Source organism: Haemaphysalis longicornis, unplaced genomic scaffold, assembly GCF_048455015.1.
Source record: "Haemaphysalis longicornis isolate Haplotype H1 unplaced genomic scaffold, Haemaphysalis longicornis Haplotype H1 scaffold_3, whole genome shotgun sequence".
NCBI classification, from domain to species: domain Eukaryota; kingdom Metazoa; phylum Arthropoda; class Arachnida; order Ixodida; family Ixodidae; genus Haemaphysalis; species Haemaphysalis longicornis.
Genome location: NW_027526335.1, coordinates 176,907,659 through 176,928,960, shown reverse-complemented (window position 1 = coordinate 176,928,960; position 21,302 = coordinate 176,907,659). Strand labels below are relative to the sequence as shown.

The window sequence follows — 21,302 nt, the reverse complement described above, 5'->3', positions numbered from 1 at the left end:
AGGGGATCCTGGTGGCTGAGCCGACACCGAGGTTGTTGTGGACCTTAGGGCCCCTTGGTGGAGGCAACACGCCACTTTGGCCCTCGCTTCTTGTAGACGGCACCCCCGGACTGACCCGGCCGAGGGGGAATCAGCCAGTCGCCCTTTCCTGTCCCCCTCTCCACTCTTTCGCTTTCCTGTCTTCTTTCTCCATCTTTCCTGTCCTCTATTTTTTTCTGCTTTCCGATCTCCTCTTCCAGGCGGCAAGGGTTAACCCTGTGTGAATGGCCACCCTAGGTTTCTTTATGCAGGGTTATAGTGGCCACGTATGGCTAACGCAAGTTTGCGTTCCCGTGTTGGGCTCCGAGGTGGGTGGCCAGCATGGCTGCTGAATGTTTATTTGCTAGTTTATGGCTACGACAAAACCTCCTCATGATCGGGCTCGGAAACGAGTTCGCACCGCAGTAAGCTACCCTGTATCAAGGGTCCCATTCCAACTAAAAGAACAAAGCTTTCCAAGATTTCTGGTTATCGAATCCACCGACAGCCAGTGCCCCCTACGAAAGGCCTCGCCATTCGTAGTCGCTAAAGAACTGGAAGCTGTCCTCGGCGGTAAATGCAAAGCTACAAAGATGTCCTCTGGAGGTATCCTCATTGAATGCGAAAACAAAGCCCAGGCTGATGCAGTGTTTGCAATGCAAAGGTTAGCAAACCTAACTATAAAAGTATCGGCTCACCGAAGCCTAAACTCATGCCAAGGAGTGATTTCAGATCCTGACCTCGCAGACCTCACGGAGGATGAAATCTTAGAGGGCCTGCAAGAGGAAAATGTTACTGCTGTCAGGCGTATCATGATCCGACGTAACGACATTGACATCCCCACTAATCACCTTGTCTTGACTTTCAACTCCACCAAGCTTCCTGAATCCCTGAAACTTGGCTATGTAGTCCATCGAGTCCGTCCATACATCCCAAACCCACGCCGGTGCTTTAAGTGCCAGAGGTTTGGTCACACACTGCAGAGCTGTCGGGGCAAAGAGACGTGCGCCAAGTGCGCGAGTACTGATCATCACGCGAACTCCTGCGCCGCGCAGGAAGTAAAGTGTGTCAATTGTGCAGGGCCACACCCTGCGTACTCACGGAAATGCCAGAAATTCCAAAATGAAAAAGAAATAATGTCTATCAAGGTAAATGAAGGTCTGTCAATACAAGAAGCGCGAAGACGCTTCTCGTTTGTGCAAAAAGGCACTTTCGCCGAGGTGGCGCGCCGGGGGGCCGGGCCGCCTCGGGCATCGGTAGGGACGCAGTTTAGCTCTGCTGACCTGGCCCTTGCCCAGTCTCCCCCCGTGCAGCAGCCAGCACAGCCACAGCCGACTGCACGCGCTCCGGCCCCTGAGGCTGTGCAACCACCGGCCCTCTCTGCTCCGGCTGAGGAGGCCATGGACGTTGTTCCCTCCACTTCGTCCCTTTCAGGGCCCCAAAGGGGCACTGGAAGACACTCAACATCTCTCCTACCCGTGCCTTCTAAAGGTACTGGGAAGAACGCATCCAAGATCCCTGCAAGAAGTGAACCTCCTGCAAGGAAACCACCTAACAAAAAGTAAAAAAAAAAAAAAGTAATTGTACCTCATCCAAAAAACTAAAATGCCGGTTCCCTTCATCCACTGGAACTGTAGAGGTTTAATTCACAACATTGACGACATACACAAGTTGTTAGATGAATATGAGCCCCAAGTGGTGGCATTGCAGGAGACAAATTTAACAAAAAGACACGATAAAATTCTCCGCAGATATCACCTCCTCAGAAAGGACAGAGAAGAGAGCACCCGCGCTTCAGGGGGTGTGGCTTTGGTTGTGGCACAGGGCACAATTCTAAAGTCAATACAACTTGACACTACACTGGAGGCCGTTGCAGCACAAGTTTATGTCAACAAACTGGTCACTGTTGTCTCACTTTATCTGCCACCATCTGATAATGTGTCATTACAGGAACTTGATGATCTTATTGAGCAACTGCCTGCAGCATTTGTTATTATGGGGGACTTTAATGCCCATCACTGCCTATGGGGAGGTGACAAAATCGACAGTCGGGGAAAACAAATCGAACAGTGGTTGATGAATAACAGTCTTTTTGTGTTCAATAATGGAGACAAGACATATTTTTCTGCGGGTACGGGAAACTTTTCTGCGATAGACCTTTGTGTTGGGTCGCCAGAGCTCGAGATGGACTTTGAGTGGAGGGTAGTGAACGATCCACACGGAAGTGACCACTTTCCCGCCTTGTTGCGAGACGTGCAGCCACTTCCAGCCGTCAAAAACTGTCCACCCCGATGGAGGCTCGAGAGAGCAGACTGGGGAAAATTTAAGGATCTGGTCATTTTTGAGGGAGTTGACATGAGCAGTATGTCCATAGATGAAGCAAATGCCTACATTTGCGAGGAACTTGTTAAAGCTGCTAAAGTAGCCGTCCCACAATCATCTGGCCGAATCCCTAAGCAGCCAAAGCCGTGGTGGAATGATGCCTGTCGCGAAGCTCGGAAAAAGCAAAACAAGGCCTGGGGTGTGTTCAGACGGTACCCTACCATGGACAACTGCCTGAGCTTTAAGGCTGCCCGAGCTGCTGCCAGAAAAATCAGAAAAGAAGCAAAAAGAAACTCGTGGCAAAACTTTGTAAGCACAATAAACACTACCACTCCCGCAAAAAAAGTCTGGGACCATGTACGCAAAGTCAGAGGCATCTACAGACGGTTTACGGTACCACTTTTTTCTACCGACGGTGGGAACGATTTGTTGCAAACGCAAGCGGATGTTTTAGGTGCCCACTTTTCGGATGTTTCTAGCGATACAAATTACACACAAGAGTTCATGAGACATAAGGCTAGTGCTGAAAAGCTCAGGATTAAAAATACTAGCAACAACACTGAAGACTACAACCAAGAATTTACATTGTACGAACTTAAAAGAGCACTAGCTCAGTGCAAGGCTACTTCTGTTGGCCCTGACCTCATTCACTACGCTTTTCTACAACACCTAAATGATAGCTGCTTAGAACTGCTTCTGAAGTTCTTTAATAAAATCTGGAAAACGGGTAGGCTGCCCAAAGCATGGAAAAAGGCTGTCGTAATTCCGTTACTGAAAGATGGGAAGCCACCCGACTGTCCATAGAGCTACCGACCCATAACGTTGACCAGTTGTCTGTGCAAGACATTTGAGCGGATAGTCAATTTTAGATTGGTCTTTGTTCTCGAACGTTCAGGTTACTTAGACAGGTTTCAATGTGGTTTTCGGCAGTTTCGGTCTACAACTGACCACCTTGTTCGGCTTGAAACAATGATACGAGATGCTTTCGTTAACAACCAGTTTTGCCTTGCTGTCTTTTTTGATATGGCTAAGGCTTATGATACCACTTGGCGGTATGGAATTCTGCAGGATATGGCAGCAATGGGAATCAGAGGGCGAATGTTTTCATGTGTACAAGATTTTCTTCAAGAAAGAACCTTTACTGTGAGACTGGGCAATGCAGTCTCCCGTTCTTTCAGCCAGGAAAATGGAGTACCTCAGGGCAGTGTGCTAAGTGTGACACTCTTCGCCATTAAAATAAATTCCTTGGCAAAGGTTATTCCTCGACCAGTTATGTACTCCCTTTACGTCGATGACCTGCAGATTGCCTTTTCATCATGTAACCAATCAGTCTGTGAAAGACAAATCCAGACCACGGTCAATCGGTTGCAACGATGGGCAGATGAAAACGGTTTTCGCTTTTCTCCTGAGAAGTGTGCATGTGTGTGCTTCGCGCGGAAACGAGGTATTCATGCCAAGCCTGAAATAAAAATCAGGGATATGCTCGTTCCAGTACACAGTGAGCACAAATTCTTGGGCATCATTTATGACTCCAAATTAACGTTTGGGGCTCACATAAAGACACTCAAAATGACCTGCATGAGGACACTTAACATATTGAAAATTTTGTCGCACAAGTCATGGGGGGCCGACCGCGCATGTTTGCTCAGAATTTATGGCTCACTTGTACGGTCTCGTCTTGATTACGGCTGTATTGTTTATGGGTCAGCTCGCCAATCTGTTCTCACCTCACTCGATCCAGTGCACAACTTGGGCCTCAGACTTGCCTCAGGTGCATATCGTACCTCCCCTGTTGATAGTCTTTACGTTGAGTGCAATGAGTGGCCTCTGCAGTACCGTCGAGCGTACCTAAGTGGAGTATATGCAGCCAAAATAGCATGCATAAATGACCATCCTTGTGCCGAAGAATTGTTTGAAAATAAGTACAAGAAGCTCTATGAGAACAAACCAAGAGTGGTCCGCCCTCTTGCCCTCCGTTTGGAGGAGTACATGACTCTGTACTCATTCAAGATATGCCCGCCAACTCTTCTGAGTTTATCGGATGCTTTAGCCCCTTGGGACTATAGTGCTGTCAAATGTGACCTGTCACTGTTAAAATACGACAAGAAAGCTTTTCCACACCAGTTTTTGCGCCAAGAATTTCTTGCACTTAAGGATAAATACAGTAGCTATTGCCACTACTTTACTGATGGTTCAAAAACTGCTGGTCATACTGGTTATGCTTTTGTAAACTCGTCGGCAGTTACTGTAGCTGAGAGGATAGCTGATGAGGGCAGTGTCTTCACTGCAGAGGTTTTTGGTATAACCTCAGCTATTGAAGACGTAATAGCAAGTGGACTACAAAAAGTGGCGATTTTTACAGATTCCTTAAGCGCCATACGTGCTTTGACCTCCCTTGTCCCTTCAAAAAATGCGGCTGTAGGTATGCTAAAAAATCGACTGTGCCGCCTTACATCGGGAGGGGTTAGTGTCGTCTTTTGTTGGATACCAAGCCACATTGGCATTCCAGAAAATGAAACTGTCGATAGAGCAGCATACGATACTAAGCATTGTGCAATAACGAAGTCCAAGGTTCCTTACCAGGACCTTCGGAACACCATAAGAAAGTCCATTACAATGTACTGGCAAACTGAATGGGACAGACAGACTGAAAATGTGTTACACCTAGTGAAACCATACCTATCTGAATGGAAAAGTTGCAGACACAGAAATCGTTTTTATGAGGTTATTTTATGCCGACTGCGAATAGGTCACACTGTGCTCACACACGGCTTCCTGATCCAGAAAGAACAGAAACCCGTGTGTGACCACTGTGGAGATCCTCTTACCGTACTCCATGTTTTAATAAGCTGCCCACACCTTGAAGCAGCACGCATTAGACATTTCAAAGCATTATACACCTTTTGCATCCCTTTACACCCTGCGCTTTTACTTAGTGATGAACCGTTGGTGGATTTTAGTAACGTTTTCAAATTTTTTGAGGACACCGGCCTTCTACACCGGTTTTAGCTATGTTCATCTTTGAGTCCTTTTAAAATGTTTTTAATCTTCACAACACCTTGAATAACATCGTTTAACCGTTGCATAACTATTCTACCCTGCGTCTGGCGCATTATAACCGAGAGGTTGCTGTGCCAAAAAACCACAACTTCTTTCGTAATGTCAAATCGTCGTCGTCGTCGCTGCTGCTGCTGTCCGATGATGAGCTTGCGCTTGAATCTGTGGTGCTTTCATCATCTAAAAGTAGCAGCAATTCCTTGTCCAGACGGCCGCGCTTAGCTGCTGCCGTACGCACTGAGCGACTACCGCGGCTGCTGGATTCCGCAATTTTTCCTCCTGCCACCCGGGGATAAAACCAGAAGTGACGCAAAAGAGGTCATGTGACTTCCTCGGCGTTCCCTGTTACTCCGCCGCTGGCGACGGAGCACTGAGAACTGCTCTCGGCTGCTCTCGGCGCCAAAAAAGTGCTCCGCATCGACCAATGAAACACAACGCCCCTGCTCCTGCCCGACTACTGGAAGACGCCAGAACTCGTGAGAGCACTTTGGGTGCAGTTAGAAGTGCTCCTGTTCGCCCAATGGAAAGCGCTATAAGGCAGCCGAATCCGCCTCCGCACCACTCGCTGAGGCAGCAGCGGCTGTGGTGGCAACCACGTTGGTTGGGGATGCTGCTGCATCCACAGTTTCCTCTCCACCGGCGCAAAGCATAAGCGAAGGCACGGAGGAGATGAAAACAGGCACCGGCGGCAGCTCCCACCCTTGCTGCATCACCTGCGCCATCCTAAGCGTTCTCGAAGCCCTCGGCGGTTGCGGGCCAGCGCGCCCAAAAGGGTGCGCGGTCCAAGGAGCCTGATAACTCAGGCACTCAGAGGACGTCCGACGAAGAAATAGATGTGGGACCGTTATTGTTTGCGGTGCACCGCAAGGAACGTGTCCCGACGCCAAAGCCTCCCGACAAGGCCAAAAAGACGAGAGTCACAGCCCCGAAAGACGACACAAACATACACACTCCAGTTGCTCTCACACTAAATATTGAGAAAAGAAAACAAAATTCAGTGAAACTGTAGAGGCCTTCTGAAAAATCTTGTCAATGTGTACGAGATACTGCACTCCAATCAGCCAAGTGTCCTATGTCTACAAGAAAGACATTTAAATTCCAAGCATACAAATGTTTTGTATAGTTACCTGGTGTTTAGGAAGGCCTGGGATGGTGGTGGTACATCTTGGCGTGTCACACTGTCCAATTGCAGAACGTCTTTGAGGCTGTCGCTATTCATACCATAATTTTCAATAGGCAAATAACACTTCTCTTGTTACATTCCACCTGATCTCCAAATCCCGAGCTCTGATTTTGAGGGCCTGGTAGATCAGCTACCCGCGCCTTCATTCTTTTAGGCGACCTCAACGCACTTAAGTTTCTTTGGCGCTCTGCTCGCGCGGATGCCCGACGTCGCCTTAGGAAAAATATCTAACATCTTCGGAAACATGCCTATTCAATAAAAACAAGCCTAGATACAACAACATAGGACACAACACTTATTCACACCTCGACTTGGCTATTGGCTCTGCCGTACTCTTTCCATCTCTTCAATGGGATGTTGGCACTAACCCATATAATAGTAACCACTTCCCAACCACGTTATCATCCACGGGTAAAGGCTCGAACAGTTCACCTTTCCATAACAGGTTCAATGAAGCTAGAGCAAACTGGAGTAATTTACAGAAACATCCAAACTACACCACACATACGTAACACACCTAAACATTGAATAAGCTACCCAACTACTCATGGCACACGTCCTCCAAGCCACCGAAATGGCCATTCCCCAGGTCTCCAGTGCTCCACGCTACCCGAGGAGGCCATGTTGGAATGAGGACTGCAGGCGAGCGCGACAGGCCCAGATCAAGGCATGGGGTGTCCTTCGCAGGTACCCCACGTCGGCTAACATAGTTTCTTACAAAAGGGCAAAGGCTTTGGGAAAGCGCGTGCACCGGGAGGCCAAACAAGATAGCTGGCTCTCCTTTAAAACATCCATAAATTCACACACAGACACACGCAAGGTATTGACACGAATACGTAAAACTAACTGACAACGTACACATAGCCTGCCTTTGGTCAGCACAACAGGGAACACACTTGATGATCAGGCTAACACACTTGCACAACACTTTCAAAACGTGTCCAGGTCTGCACACTACACAAACACTTTCCTGAAACATAAAGCCTCTTGTCAAAAAAAGTCCCTACGCGGCAACAACAAATCAGACTCTTTACAACTACCTCTTTTCACTACATGACCTGAGGGCTGCTCTGAGCACGTGTAAACCCTCAGCTCCAGGCCCAGACAATATCACATATAGAATGATACAGCACTTACACACAGACACTCTTGTAACACTCCTTCACCTTTACAATAAGATACGGCTTTCGGGGCACATTCCAAGGTCTTGAAGGGAGGCCATAGCTGTAGCGTTCTTGAAAGAAGGAAAGAACTCATTCTCTCCCACTAGCTATCGACCCATTGCCCTGACCAGCTGCTTGTGCAAGCTTATCGAGAAGATGATCAATAGGAGACTCATGTACATCTTAGAGTACAATGGTCTTCTCGAGAGCTTCCAGGCTGGCTTCAGGGCGGGGAGATCTACCGACGATCAACTAGTTGCGTTGGAATCATATCTAAAAGATGCCTTTATCCATAACCAGTGTTGTATAATAGTCTTCTTCGATATGGAAAATGCTTGTGACACGGCCTGGTGGCACGGAATCTTGAGGGACCTCTGGTCATTTGGTATCTCCGGCAACATGCTGAACACCCTCGCTAGCGACATGTCGGAAAGAACCATTCGAGTGAGGGTTGGCAGTGCTGTTTCAAAAATATACGTGCAGGAAAATGGCGTCCTTCAAGGCGGTGTCTTAAGCTGTACATGTGAACGCCAAATACAATTAAGTGTCAACATACTGGTTTTATGGGCTGACAAGAACGGGTTCAGGTTTAATGCTGATAAATTGCTGTTGTGGTATTTTCCAGGCGGCGTGAAGTCTATCCTCTTCCTTGTGTTACATTCAAAGGTCACTCCATACCGGTGAAAAATTACAAGTTTCTTGGTATTTTATTTTACCACAAACTCACATTTATACCACATATTAAATTACTAAAAACTAAATACCTGAAAAAGATGAACGTTTTAAAGGCACTATCGCAGCAGTCATGGCGAAGTGACACAAAGTGTCTGCTTTCACTTCTAAATAGCCTAGTAAGGTCAAGGATTGACTATAGATGTATTGTGTACCAGTCTCCAAACACAACATCCCTCAAAATGTTGCACCCAGTATACAAATTGGGGCTTCGCTTGGCCAAAGATGCATATCGAAGGAGCCCTATTCCATCCCTTCACGTTGAATCCAATCCGTGGTCCTTGGAGTACCAGCGCACTTACACAGCTCTGATGTGTGCTGCGAAGATTACTTCTATGAAGAAAGACCCTTCAACACAATTATGAAAAATAACACTAATAATAAACTTTTTGAAAATCGACCATCCATAACACCACGCTTCCCTTTGGCAGTGTCACGCCTCTCAAAGGACCTAAACGTGCCTCTTGCTGAAGTTTACTGCACCTCCATCCATGAGTTGGTTGCTCCGCTGGACGTTTTGCAAATTCAGTGGGACATGTCTTTCATAGAAATATTAAAAAAAATGTGCCAAACCTTGTTATTACTCAGCAGTCTCTGTCACTAAGGGACAAATACCAGGCAGCTGCGTCTTGTGCTGAAAATGGCCCCTTATTCACTTTGTCCAAAACAATGAATAGGAACACAAGTATATATACTGCAGAGGCATATGGTATCTTGCTAGCTTTGAACCACATTCTCCTAAACCAAATTAAGAGCTCAGTTATATACACAGACTCGCTAAGTGTTGTTACAAAGCTTTAATCTCTGAAGGCTAGTAAAAACCCAAGTTTTAATGCTGTTCTAAGAGCTCTGTACTCGGCTTATAGTCTGAAGCTTGCTCTCACAGTGTGCTGGGTTCCGGGGCACTGTGGCATTGCTGGAAATGAAGTCGCTGACCAAAGTGCTGCAGTTGCTGCACGTCGTGACACCATAGACGTTAAGCTGGTTCCTTATCAAGAACTCAAACCTTATGTTAGGAGGAAGCTGAGAGAGCACTGGCAACAACAGTGGGATAAAAAATAAGCAATAAATTACCTGGCATTCAAACTAAAATTGAAGAACCTCCTTCTGAGAAACATGCTAGATCAATAGAAGTGTCCTTATACTGATTTACCCTGGTATTCTGAGTCCTTCCTCCACTCGAGCCTCCAGTCGAGAAGATCCTTGGAATCAATTTCCCCTTGCGGAATGCTCCCCTCAGCCGAGTTGAGGAGGGACCCTGAACACGGCCCTTAGAGTCGGCCACACACCCATCACACATTCATACCTGTTGACTGACACAACTATGCCACGGTGTCATCCATTTGGGAGGCAGCAGTCTTTCATGTGCCTATTGAATGCAAGACGTGCAGCATTGAAAGGAAACGTCATTTTACTTAGGTTTACACATTTAATATTCCCTTGCACCCTTCATTATGTCTCGCAGACCATCCCATGTTCTCTTACAAAAATGTTTTTAGCTACTTTGCAGACGTAGATTTTTTAAAACACATATCTTACTGTCTATAACCTCACGAGGCTCATGACGTGTCGCAAAATAATGGCGGAACAAGAGGCTTTACAGCTTAAGTACCGGCACTCACTGTTTTAATATGACCCTATACAGGCAACCTTTCTCTTATTATAGTCATTATGTTTTAATTTGGCCCTATACACCAACTTTATGAGAATATTTTTAATATTTTGCTTTTTATACTTTACAAATATTTTTTATCTCATTTACAATTGTCAAGGCGCTCTTTGCCTTTGTTGGCCTTGCGCCATTAAACCTGAAATCATCATAAACACAACCATTTCAGCCAATACGCAATGACTGTCACATGCAAAAGTCTCCAGCTAAAAATCGTAGATTAAAAGGAACAGCGTTTTAATTTATGAAGGTGGCTGGTGTTAATGTGTGTCACTGCTGCGCCATCGTACGAAGTACCCTCGTGTGCTGGTATAACGCACGGTTTTGCACCTGGAATAGACGTGTTTCACCTATATTTTGGGGCGAATTTTTTATCTTCATTCCGCAGACAGTGGAAGCTATTTGCATGTACGATCCTGAATTATCTTTATTTGGCCTCACAATGTTAAAAAATGTCTGCTAGACTTGTTGCAACTATTTATTGGTTTAGTAAACACAATATGAATGTTTTCTTGGCAATGCGCCCTTCAGAAAAAAGATCATGGTTTTCTGTACATCACTTATAACTGCCTCCACTGGAGCTTTGTGTGGGTTTCAGTTATGTATACTCAGGATTTCTAGCAGCGTAATTTTAGGGCTCTTTGGGTAAGAACTATAACAGAATACCTGTCATCATTTTCCTGGGAACTTAAATTGTCTATTTTGACTGCTTTCAGAAAACAATGTCTCCAGGGGACACCGTTCAGGTCATCAAAGCGGCAGAACAACTAGAACGGCTTCAGAGCACCAACCCACACAGTGTTCTAGTCGCATTAAGATGCGTGAGTAAACACAAGTATTTTTCGACATATACTGGCAGTGTCTCCAATGGTATAAAATGTTAAAATGGACCTCCGAGGAAAGCAGTTCATAACAAAAGATGTGTGAGTACAAAAGAAAGCCCGCTGATATTTTAACTAATCAATGCAAAGGGAACTCCGCCGACACAAGTCAAGCCAGCCACGTGGCTTTTGCTGTATTACAGCTGACTCTGTCTTTTACTGCCAGAGCATTGGTTAAATATACTGGCCATAAATGTGATATCCGTGATACACGAAATGGCGGAAAATGGGCAGCTCAAATGCGAAAAAATGATAAAGAACGCTTGAGATGAAGAGAACGACGAAGGGCCGAGCAAAAGCAGACCGTTAGTGCGCTTAAAGCAGGGCGGTCGAACGAGCAGAGCAACGCTTTGTTGGAACTCGGCTCGCCGAAGGGCGATGATTTATACTCAAAAGGGCCAACGATCGACAGCCTTCAACGGTTTTGCGCATGGCAGGTACAACCACACGTACAACCACACGAGAACACCCTCCACGGGTCACGTGATGCTTACGCGAAAGGCGGTCCATGCGAAACTAAGTTTGACATCAAAGTTTGACGGGTGGATGTAAAACTTTGCTTCGCAGAAACTTATTTAACCTCCTGAATTTCTCCTAAATTTGATCAAGACGTGCTATGCTGCGCCGGAGAGACGGAGGAAAGAAAGGGTCCAATGGACACCAGAGTCTAACAAACAAACAAGATCACACTTGCAGAGCAGATGGAGTGGAGATGAGTCAGCCACCGCCGTCGTCAACGGCACTTCGAGAGGTTTCTGGCCGCGCCATATCTTCGTAGTTACGCAATCGCAGCAAGTGCCTTCTTCCTCCTAGCATCAATGATAAGTCGCAAAATATATCGTTGCGCCGTCTGCGCTCTCGAAGTCCGTGCACCGTGTCAACACGAGCGCACACACAGTCCATCTGTACAGCGCGCACAGATAGCAACCACTAATTTAGCTGCTCACGGGACCACCTTTGAAAAGATGCACAGCGTGATCAGCGACAGTGACACCTTTTGGTATCTTCTGACAAACGGCGTATCAACTAATTTGAACAAACAACGAAGGTCCGTGCAGCAAAAATAGGCCTCAGTACCTGGGCATCCGACGCGTTTTCGCGGGGTGCCACCGCAATGCGTTTCGGCCGGTGCTCGCGTTAAAGTAGATTTTTATCACGCCAGTACAGGCGCCCACAGATTTCACGCGCATGACGTAAGGTGTGGTTAAAAAGTGATGTTCAAAAAGTCCAAAAAGTGATGTTCATGCGGCGAAGGATAATTCTGTGATTATGCCACGGCGGCTGGAAATTGGCAGGTTCATACTATAGCCACCTACAGGTAATAAAGGGGGGACAAATGACAAAAATATTTCTATGAGGCATAACCTGACGATTATTTTAAATAAAAGCGCATCAAGTCCTGCAGTAAACACGACAGTGAACATGAACCGTGCTCATTACTAGCACGAGCCGAAACAGCTTGGAAACGTATTAAAATATTCAGCCAGTGAATCGACGTTAATCTTAGGAAGAGAAAGGCGCTATTGTGGCCGTAGGCGCGCGGCTTGCAGGTTATCCCAGACTTGTTCACGCGCAAAATTTTACGCTAGGATCAAATTCAATGTCGAAAGCCCACGGTTTCCCATATTTAGCGACAAAAAAACACAAGGTGAAAAAGGAACAAAACAAAAGTGAACTTCGCAAATAGGCGCTCGCGTTTGCCTCCCTCAATTCCTTTGAGTAGAATGCACATTGGAGACTATGTACCTGGGACACCTGAGTGCGCGACAGTCATGCACCTATTCAGTTTGATATGGTTGTCATCCGAACAGTGAAGCGCCGCTGATAACCCCAGTTATTCCCCGGCACGGAGCACCTTGAGTATTCTTGGTGACGGTATTAGAGACACCGCGGATCCCGAGCCCCCATACTCACGCTGTAATCTACCGTGGCTAGGGGTTGCATGGTGAAGGGCAGGAACCACAAACGGTGGCCGTAGGAGCCCAGGTCAAGCTCCGGGGGATGGGCTCCTGTCTGTTTACCAGGCAGGGAGCTCTGGGACCTCTGATGCTATCAGGATAAGGTTTGGGAACAAAGTACCCCCGCCCTTTGCTTTTATACTATAGCACACGGTATTGTATAAACTCCTACAAACGTGATCGGCCCCCGAAAAAGGGGCCCCACCGAAGTTTCTTTTCCACCACTTCCTAACTTGAGTCTTCCGAAACCGAACTACTACCCTCGCTTTATGGTGATGGAATCGTCTACCAATCAAAACCTCTTGCTTCACACTCGGTATTTCTTGTTTCAAAGTTTTTTGGGGGTATCGTTGGGAGAGTCGTATCAGGGTAAAAACATCAAACCGGTGAAATCCTTGTCGAGGTCAGAAACCAGGATCAGGCCGATAAACGTCTTGCTCAAACCCGCATCGCCGATCTAGCCATCCGAGTCACGCCCCACTGCAGCCTAAACAGCTCCCAGGGAGTGGTCTCTGAAAATGACCTACTGAATGCAACTGAAGCCGACTTGCTGGAGGGCCTTCGGGGTGAGGGAGTAAAAGCGGTCGGGCGAATAACCACACGAAGATATGATCAACAAACGCCAACAAAGAACCTCATCTTAACCTTTAAAAGGTGGAGCCTTCCGGAATTAATCAATGCAGGTTTCGCGCGATGTCCAGTCCGGCCTTACATCCCTAACCCGCGGCGCTGTTTCAAGTGCAAACGGTTCGGGCACGGCACTAACTCCTATCGCGGCCGACTTACCAGCGCGAAATGCGCCCAGGAGGACCACCCGCCGGAAAACTGTAACGTGCAACAGTTTCTTTGTGTAAACTGCCAGGGTGACCATGCGGCCTACTTCAGGAAATGCAAAAAGTTTCAACTTTAAGGAAATCATCAACATCAAGGTCACTAAAAGCATCACCTTCCAAGAGGCGCGGAAGAGGTTCACCTCTTTCCCTCTAGGCAGTTACGCCGACGCAGTTCGCCGGGGGGCGAAGCGGCGCCTGACGTCGGCGGGGGCACAGTACTGTGAGTCAGGCTTTGTCCCGCGCCCGCCTCACCCTTCCCCCCCCTTCTGGGCTACCTCTGGCGGCCCATCCCGCCTCCACACCGGACATGGACCAGAAGTGGTTTTGGAGACAACCACGTGTGGTTGGAGTGATGCTTCATCCACCACTTCCGCTCCACCGTCCCAAGCCACACGGGAAGGCACGGAGGAGATGGAGACGGAAGAAACAGCGGGAGCTCCCATCCCCACCGCACCGCCTGTGCCATTCGAGGCATTCCTGAAACCCTCAACGGTTGCAGACCAGGAACTCGCCCCCAAAAAGATCCACGGTCCAAGCAGCCTGATCACTCAGGCACTCCAAGGACATCCGAGTATGAAATGGACGTCGGACCGTTCCTGTCTGCGGTGCACTTCAAGGAACACGTCCCGACGCCAAATTCTCCTGACAAGCCAAAAAAAGTCACAGCCCGGAAAGACGACACATAAATATACACACTCCAGTAGCTCTCACACTAAGTAACGGGAAGAGAAAACATAATTCAATGCAACTGCAGAGGCCTTCTTAAAACCCTGGACGTTGTGTACGAGATACTGCACTGCAATCAGCCAATTGTAATGTGTCTTCAAGAAACACATCTAAACTCAAAACACACAAATTTCTTGAATAGCTACGTGGTATTTAGGAAGGACGGGGATGGTGGTGGTGCATCTTCAGGTGGTAATGCCATCATTGCCCGGAAATCATTGGCATCTCACACCATCCAATTACACACATCCTTGGGGCTGTCGCCATTAGAACCGTAATCGTGAATAGGCTAATAACAGTATGCTTCATCTGCATCCCTCCGGATTTCCAGCTTCGGAGCTCCGATTTCGAGGGCCTTGTAGATCAGCTACCCGAATTTTTTATGCTTACTGGCGGCCTAAAGGCACACAACTCTCAGTGGGGCTCCTCCCGCATGGATCCTCGAGGTCGCCTGATCGAGAAATTGCTTACACCTTCAGGAGCATGCCTGTTCAACAAAAACCAGCCCACATACAACAATACAGGACACAGCACATACTCATACCTTGACTTGGCTATTGGTTTCGCAGTTCTCTTTCCTTGCGTTGAGTGGGGCGTGGGCACAGAGCCATATGGTAGTGACTATTTGCGCACTTCCATAACATATATAGGTACAGGCACAAGCAGTCCATCTTCCCATGAGAGGTTCAATGAAGCAAGAGCAAGCTTAAATACATATTCAGAAACATCTATGCTACACACACATCCATAAACGCCTACACGTGGAGGAAGCAGCCCAACTCATCACGGAGCACATCTTCGAAGCCGCCGAAAAGTCAGTCCCCACGCCTCCGGTGCCCCGCGCAATAAGGAGGCCTTGGCGGAGTGAAGACTGTAGGCGGGCGCGAGAGGCCTAGAACAAGGCGTGGGGTGTCCTTCTCCGGTACCGCAGGTCAGGTAATCTCATTTCTTTTAAACGGGCAAAGGCGTTTGGGAAGCGAGGGCGTCGTGAGGCGTAAAGGGATAGTTCGCGCACCTTCATCACTTCCATGAATTCCTACATAGACACAGACAAAGTCTGGACATGAATATGAAAACTAAAAGAACTACTGACACACAGCCTGCCACTGGTTAGCACAAAAGGGAAGACCATGCTAACACACTCGCAAAACACTTCTAACTTGTGTCCAGTTCAGCGCACTGCACCAACACTTTCATAAACCACAAGACATGCTGCGAGAAGAAGTCCTTGCGAGATAGTAATGAGTCAACCTCGTCTTATAACACCCCTTCTCACTTCATGAGCTGAAGATCGCACACAGTACTTGTAAACCTTCAGCTTCCGTTGCAGACAACATTACATACACTGCGATCCAACACTCACACGCCGACACACTTGGAACCCTCCTTCACCTCTACAACAAAATATTTCTTTCGGGGCGCCTTCCAGGGTCTTGGAGGGAGGCTATCGTAGTGGCCTTTCTGAAAGAGGGGAAGGACCCTTCCTCTCCCGCAAGTTATCGTCCCACCGCCCTAACAAGCTGCCTGTGTAAGGTGCTCGAGAAGATGACCAATAGGAGCCTAATCTACTTCTTAGAGTACATTAGTCTTCCCTACAGCTGCCAGGCTGGCTTCAGGGCGGGAAGACCCACCAACGATCAACTTGTGTTCGAATCGTATGTTATGCTGTGTTCAGATAAGGAAAGCAAAAGTGGTATAATGACCATTTTTTGTTTACAACAAATCTTTTAAGGTGCAAATAAAATTGTATCCAAACCGAGAATCTTACACTATCTTAGCGAGAAACACCATACTTGGTGAACTAAAAAAATATTAGGACGCTACTGGAAATTGCTACTTCTCAGTGTGCCCGGTGTGGCAACTTTGGCAGCCCGTAAACCAAAAACGAATTTTTTCTGAAACGTCATATTCTCTACACCGATTATTTGCAACTTTTCTGTTGAATTCAGCAAAACGTTCGTACTGGCATGTCTTCAGAAAATATTTCCCGAAATTTGCCGGAAAGCAATGTCGTTCAAAAATGGCACTTATGAAAAAATTTAATTTGCACATTGGCCTAAAATCTAAGCTGTCAATATTTTTGTCGAGTTTACGAAGGGAAGGTGAACATTTTGTACCCTTTTCATTTATCTAGAAAGCAAGCTTTTCGAATTGCTGCTAAGTCAAGTACACAGAAAAATGAAAAAGTCTCAGAAGGAGCCAACTTTCGACGTCATTAAAAAAATCATATCTCTCAATTTCCTTGACATTTTCCCAAATTGTGCGTTAATGAATGAATATTCTGAAGTAGTAAAAGTGCAATGCATTATGTCTGTTCCAATGTAGAAAAATTAAGTCATAGTTATCCTTATAATCTGAACTGAGCCTTTGCACGCTGTCTGTGTGGCGGAGATGAAAAAAAAAGGTACCATACTGCATCGAGACGCCTTTACAGGAGTGCAATCGGGGCTGCAATTCTAGCCAGTAGCTATCATTTCAAAATGATTTAGACTTTCTGTGTTGCTTTGTTTTGTACTTTTCTCAGAAAAGTACCAAATAAACGGTATTGAAGCACATTTCCATACCGTTGCAACTTGAATGAAGCCTACACTTTGTATTCCTGCTCAATTTATTAGTGCCCAATGTGATGGCTTGTTTCTAGAAATATTTGCAGAAGGTTGTAAGCAAACTACTAAAAAAGGGTACGAGGGTCAAATTTTACAAGAAAAAACAGTGCTAACTGCAACAGTCCTGCGAGAGGTAACTACAACTTCATACCTAGCGTTGTTATTCTTGACTCTGTGTGCAGCTATTGTTGCGCGAAGCTATAAACTGCAACGAATCGCCAAAACTAGGTCTTCACACTGTTCAAAGTGAGATGTGCGTACGCATGAATTCCATGATTATTGTTTGCAACGATTGTCTTGGAGGACGTCAACCGCTCAACTCATAAAGGTTTGTTGCTTACACCCAAGCGAGAAACAACACGTTGTTTTTCAGCAGCTGAAGGACGAAACGGTTTCAAAATATTCCAACGATACCATGCGAAAGCCCGTACAATCAAGCACTTATCAGGCCAGAAAAATGCTTGGACTAATATGGGGCCGTTACTCGCGCTTTTTGGTTAAAGGTCTTAATGGAAAAGCTCAGATGCTTTCTCATCTGTGGACCTCCCGTGCCCGACTGATGACGTTCTTATCGCAATGCATCAGTCATTACTGCCTGATAATCACCGTCCTGTGCCCCTGCCAGCTCCGCGGCTCCTGCTTGCAGCCGTCTGAGTCACCAGATGGCCAAGCCACCTCCTAGGTGCATCTCATATTTTTGAGCAGTGGACGTCACCTACCCAAACACTTGAGTTTCGCTGCCTTTCACCGTCGTCTCTGTGAGTGTTCCCGTTTCGTTCTTACTGAACCAGGCTAGGCCTGCCCTGGACAACAATTATTTATTACCCCAGAAGGAACATGGCGCCTTCTCCTAGGCAGAAGTTCTGGGCTGACTACTCAAAAAGACACAAACGCAGGATTAAACTTCGAAGAAACTTCCGTTGTGTGAGAAAAATTGGTGTCGCCGCCGTCAAGAAACTGCTCCCACGGACACATCCGCTACGGGGCATGAAGAAAACATTCTTTGTCAGAACTGTTTTCGCCGTTTTATAGAGGGTACCCGAAGCACGCCAGAGGAATTTCATCTCGCACTTTACAACTTTCAGCCTGAAGAAGTTGTTGTCGCAAACCTAAATGACTTTGTCGGCAGGACCTTGGTGATCTCACCCCTAAAGGAACCGATTGCTGTGTGGAAGCGCCTCAGGGCTTCCTACGTGAAGAGCAAGCGGAAGGAAATTCATGATGCCGTAGTCACTGAATTCAACTCGAACATTCGGGCGGCGTATAATGTCCCAGGCACATCCACAATGCCACACGGAAGCTGCAATGACCGTGACAGTTGGAAAGACAACATCCGCCAAGGGTATGTCAAATGCACCTCATGTCAGGAGCAGTGCCCCTTGCTTACTTTGCTGCCACCCGCCGTGACTGCTAAAGAAGTTCCAAGGGTAATACCAGAGGCGACTAGGCTTATCATCCAGAAGGCAAAAAAACTCTGATTCTCAAGGCGTGTGGTCTACCGTGAAGGCCTACAGTAGACACATAGTGGGTGAACAAGACATCCCTACAGTGCTCTCTTGCTACGTCACTGATGAACTTTACGGCTGAAGGCAAAGCCCCAACAAAAAGGATGTGGTCCACGCTAAGGTCGACGGTGAGCAACAATGAAATTCTAAGCGCTTCATGACAACGTCCTTGCAAGAAGCTTACCGTATATACAAGCTCGCTCACCCTACCTCCGGTGTCAGAATAACGAAGTTCATTTCACTGCGTCATAACTGGGTAAAGTGCGCTTCATACCGCCGGGCAAGCGTGTGCATGTATTGCGGCAACTTTCAGCTGGACCTAGTAGCACTCCAAAATGCAAGTCGACGTTCATTTTCCAGCAAAACCATGCAGTATCTCTAAACATCTCCGCAGCCTACAGCCACGTGTTTTCTAGGAGATTGTTAACGCTGCCGCAAAGCGGAAAACTTGACCTTGGATAAGCTTCATGTTGACTTTGACGAGGAGGTGGTCATGGCTTCCTGGTAATCTGGCGATCTTAAAAAAAAAAACGATGACCGCTCCTATATTTATTGAAGGCTCCAATGGTTGCCTGAGAAATGGGTGCCACACAACTTCACGAGATGTGTTCAAGCCAGAGGAATACGTGATGCGAAGCAGAACTGCGAAAGGAGCGTGGTGATGCTACACTTTGATTTTGCATTGAACTGGACGATTGTGCTGCCGGACGAGGTACAAGGCTATCACTGGCACAAGAGGCAAATAAGTGTACTCACGTGTGTAGTAACGTCGAGAAAGACGGCGAGGAATTATGCCATCATCTGCGACGACCTTAGTCATGACTCTGCGCATGCGTGCTTGGCCCTCGTCAAAATCAAGCAGCATCTCTAAGACAACGCACCATTATACGCTGTGCTTACGTATGTAAGTGATGCTGCTGCCACTCTTTTGAAAAACAGATACCAGTTCCACGAGATGCACATCAGTGAATGTAGGAAGACGAAGTAAATTTTCTCCGCAACTCGACATGGCAAAAATGCGTGCGACGGTGTGGATGGCCTTGTGAAGCACCAAGCTACGGCGCAGAATTTGCGTTCAGTGGCCTATGAAGCCATACAAACCGCAAAGCAGTTCGTGGGCATGCTTGCGGGAACAGTGAAAAATGTCATAATGCATATAGACGGCAGCGAACTTGCCACATTCAGACAAATAAGGAAAGAGGAGTGTAAAAATGTCAAGCCGGTACCCGGCATTCGGTCTTCTCACATGTGGAGGAGTATGAATTCACATGAAGGAAATTTCATATATACAGCACGCAATGCGGACTCAGAGTGGCAGCGACGATTTTGACCAGAGCTAGTGGACACTTTCAAGGACGTTCATAGGAGCAAGCTGCAAATCCCTTTTAACATTCGTGAATCCTATGTAAAAGTAAAATGTTTTGTAGGGGTATGAAAGTTTACCTTTCTTTTCCTTTCTCAGGACACAAATGAGAATTTTAAAAAAGAATCTTTCTATTTTTCTCTGCAGCCTGAATAACGGACATTTGAAAAAAGTTTGTCTTTGAAATTAAAACCTAACACGCAGCAGACAAAAAGAAAATACACCCCGACAGTGACGACTGCTTGCCCCACCTAATTTAACTGCAGCGTGGCTGCTTGTTTGCAAGAGGGCTAACTTGATATTATGTGTGAATAAACAAGATCAGAAATGTAAAATATGGGTTTCGGACATGACATGTATTAAAAATAGCACATTTTTATTGCCGTAGAAAATTGGACATATAGGAACAGCTGAGTCAGCACGAACACTAAGAAGTTGCTATATGAATACAGCAATTAACAGGCTGAAATATGGTTGAATATGATTACACAGACCAGTTTTCTTTGTCATTGATATAATATTTTTTAAAGTTGTAAGAACAGTCCCAATTATTAGCCTGTGTTCGTTGCGCGTTGCTATTTTCCTATCGATCGGAGAAAAACTCGTGTCGAATATGACTGCATTTTCCTTAGTTAAAGCGAAAATAATGCAATACATCGTTACTTGTTCAGAATATTAATTTATTGAGGCACAACTTGAGAAAATTTAAGGAAGTTCAGAGGCATCGTTTATTTAAATGGCGTCGTAAATTGGCTCTTTTTCTGAGATTTTCATTTTCGTGCATACTTGACTTAGCAGCATTTCGAAAAGTGTGTTTTTTACAGAAATGAAAAGAATACATAATGTTCACCTGCCCTTGGTAAACTAGGCAAGAAATTGAGAGCTTAGATTTTAAGCCAATGTAGAGATAAATTATTTTTCGAAACTGCCATTTTTGAATGACATTGCTTTTCTGAAAACATTTTGGAAATATGTTCTGAAGATATGTGAGTAGGAACAAGTCAAGCTTGCTGAATTCATCAGAAAAGTTTGCAAATACTTGGTGTAGAGATTATGAAGATTCAGAAATTTTTCCATTTTGTTTTACGAGCCACCAAAGTTGCCATACCGGGTATATTGCGAAATAGACTTGCTCAGTCGCGTCCTAATAAATTTTTAGTTACCCGACTATGGTGTTTCTCGCTGAGATTGTGTCAGATACCCGGTGAGGATACAATATTCTATGCACCATACAAGGTTTGTTACAAAGAAAAAATGGGCGTGGCACCAGTTTGGCCATGCTTATC

General features: G+C 46.3%; 1 protein-coding gene across 5 annotated transcripts in view; it reads left to right on the top strand.

The window, feature by feature from the left end:
- Positions 1-21,302, top strand: part of LOC144175821 (uncharacterized) — a 227,813-nt gene that overhangs the window by 92,962 nt on the left and 113,549 nt on the right. For all 5 annotated transcript variants that reach the window (XM_077704828.1, XM_077704830.1, XM_077704827.1 and 2 more), the window contains one exon: positions 10,861-10,965. In XM_077704828.1, the coding sequence (XP_077560954.1) occupies positions 10,861-10,965 (105 nt within the window). The remainder of the gene's footprint in view (positions 1-10,860; positions 10,966-21,302) is intronic.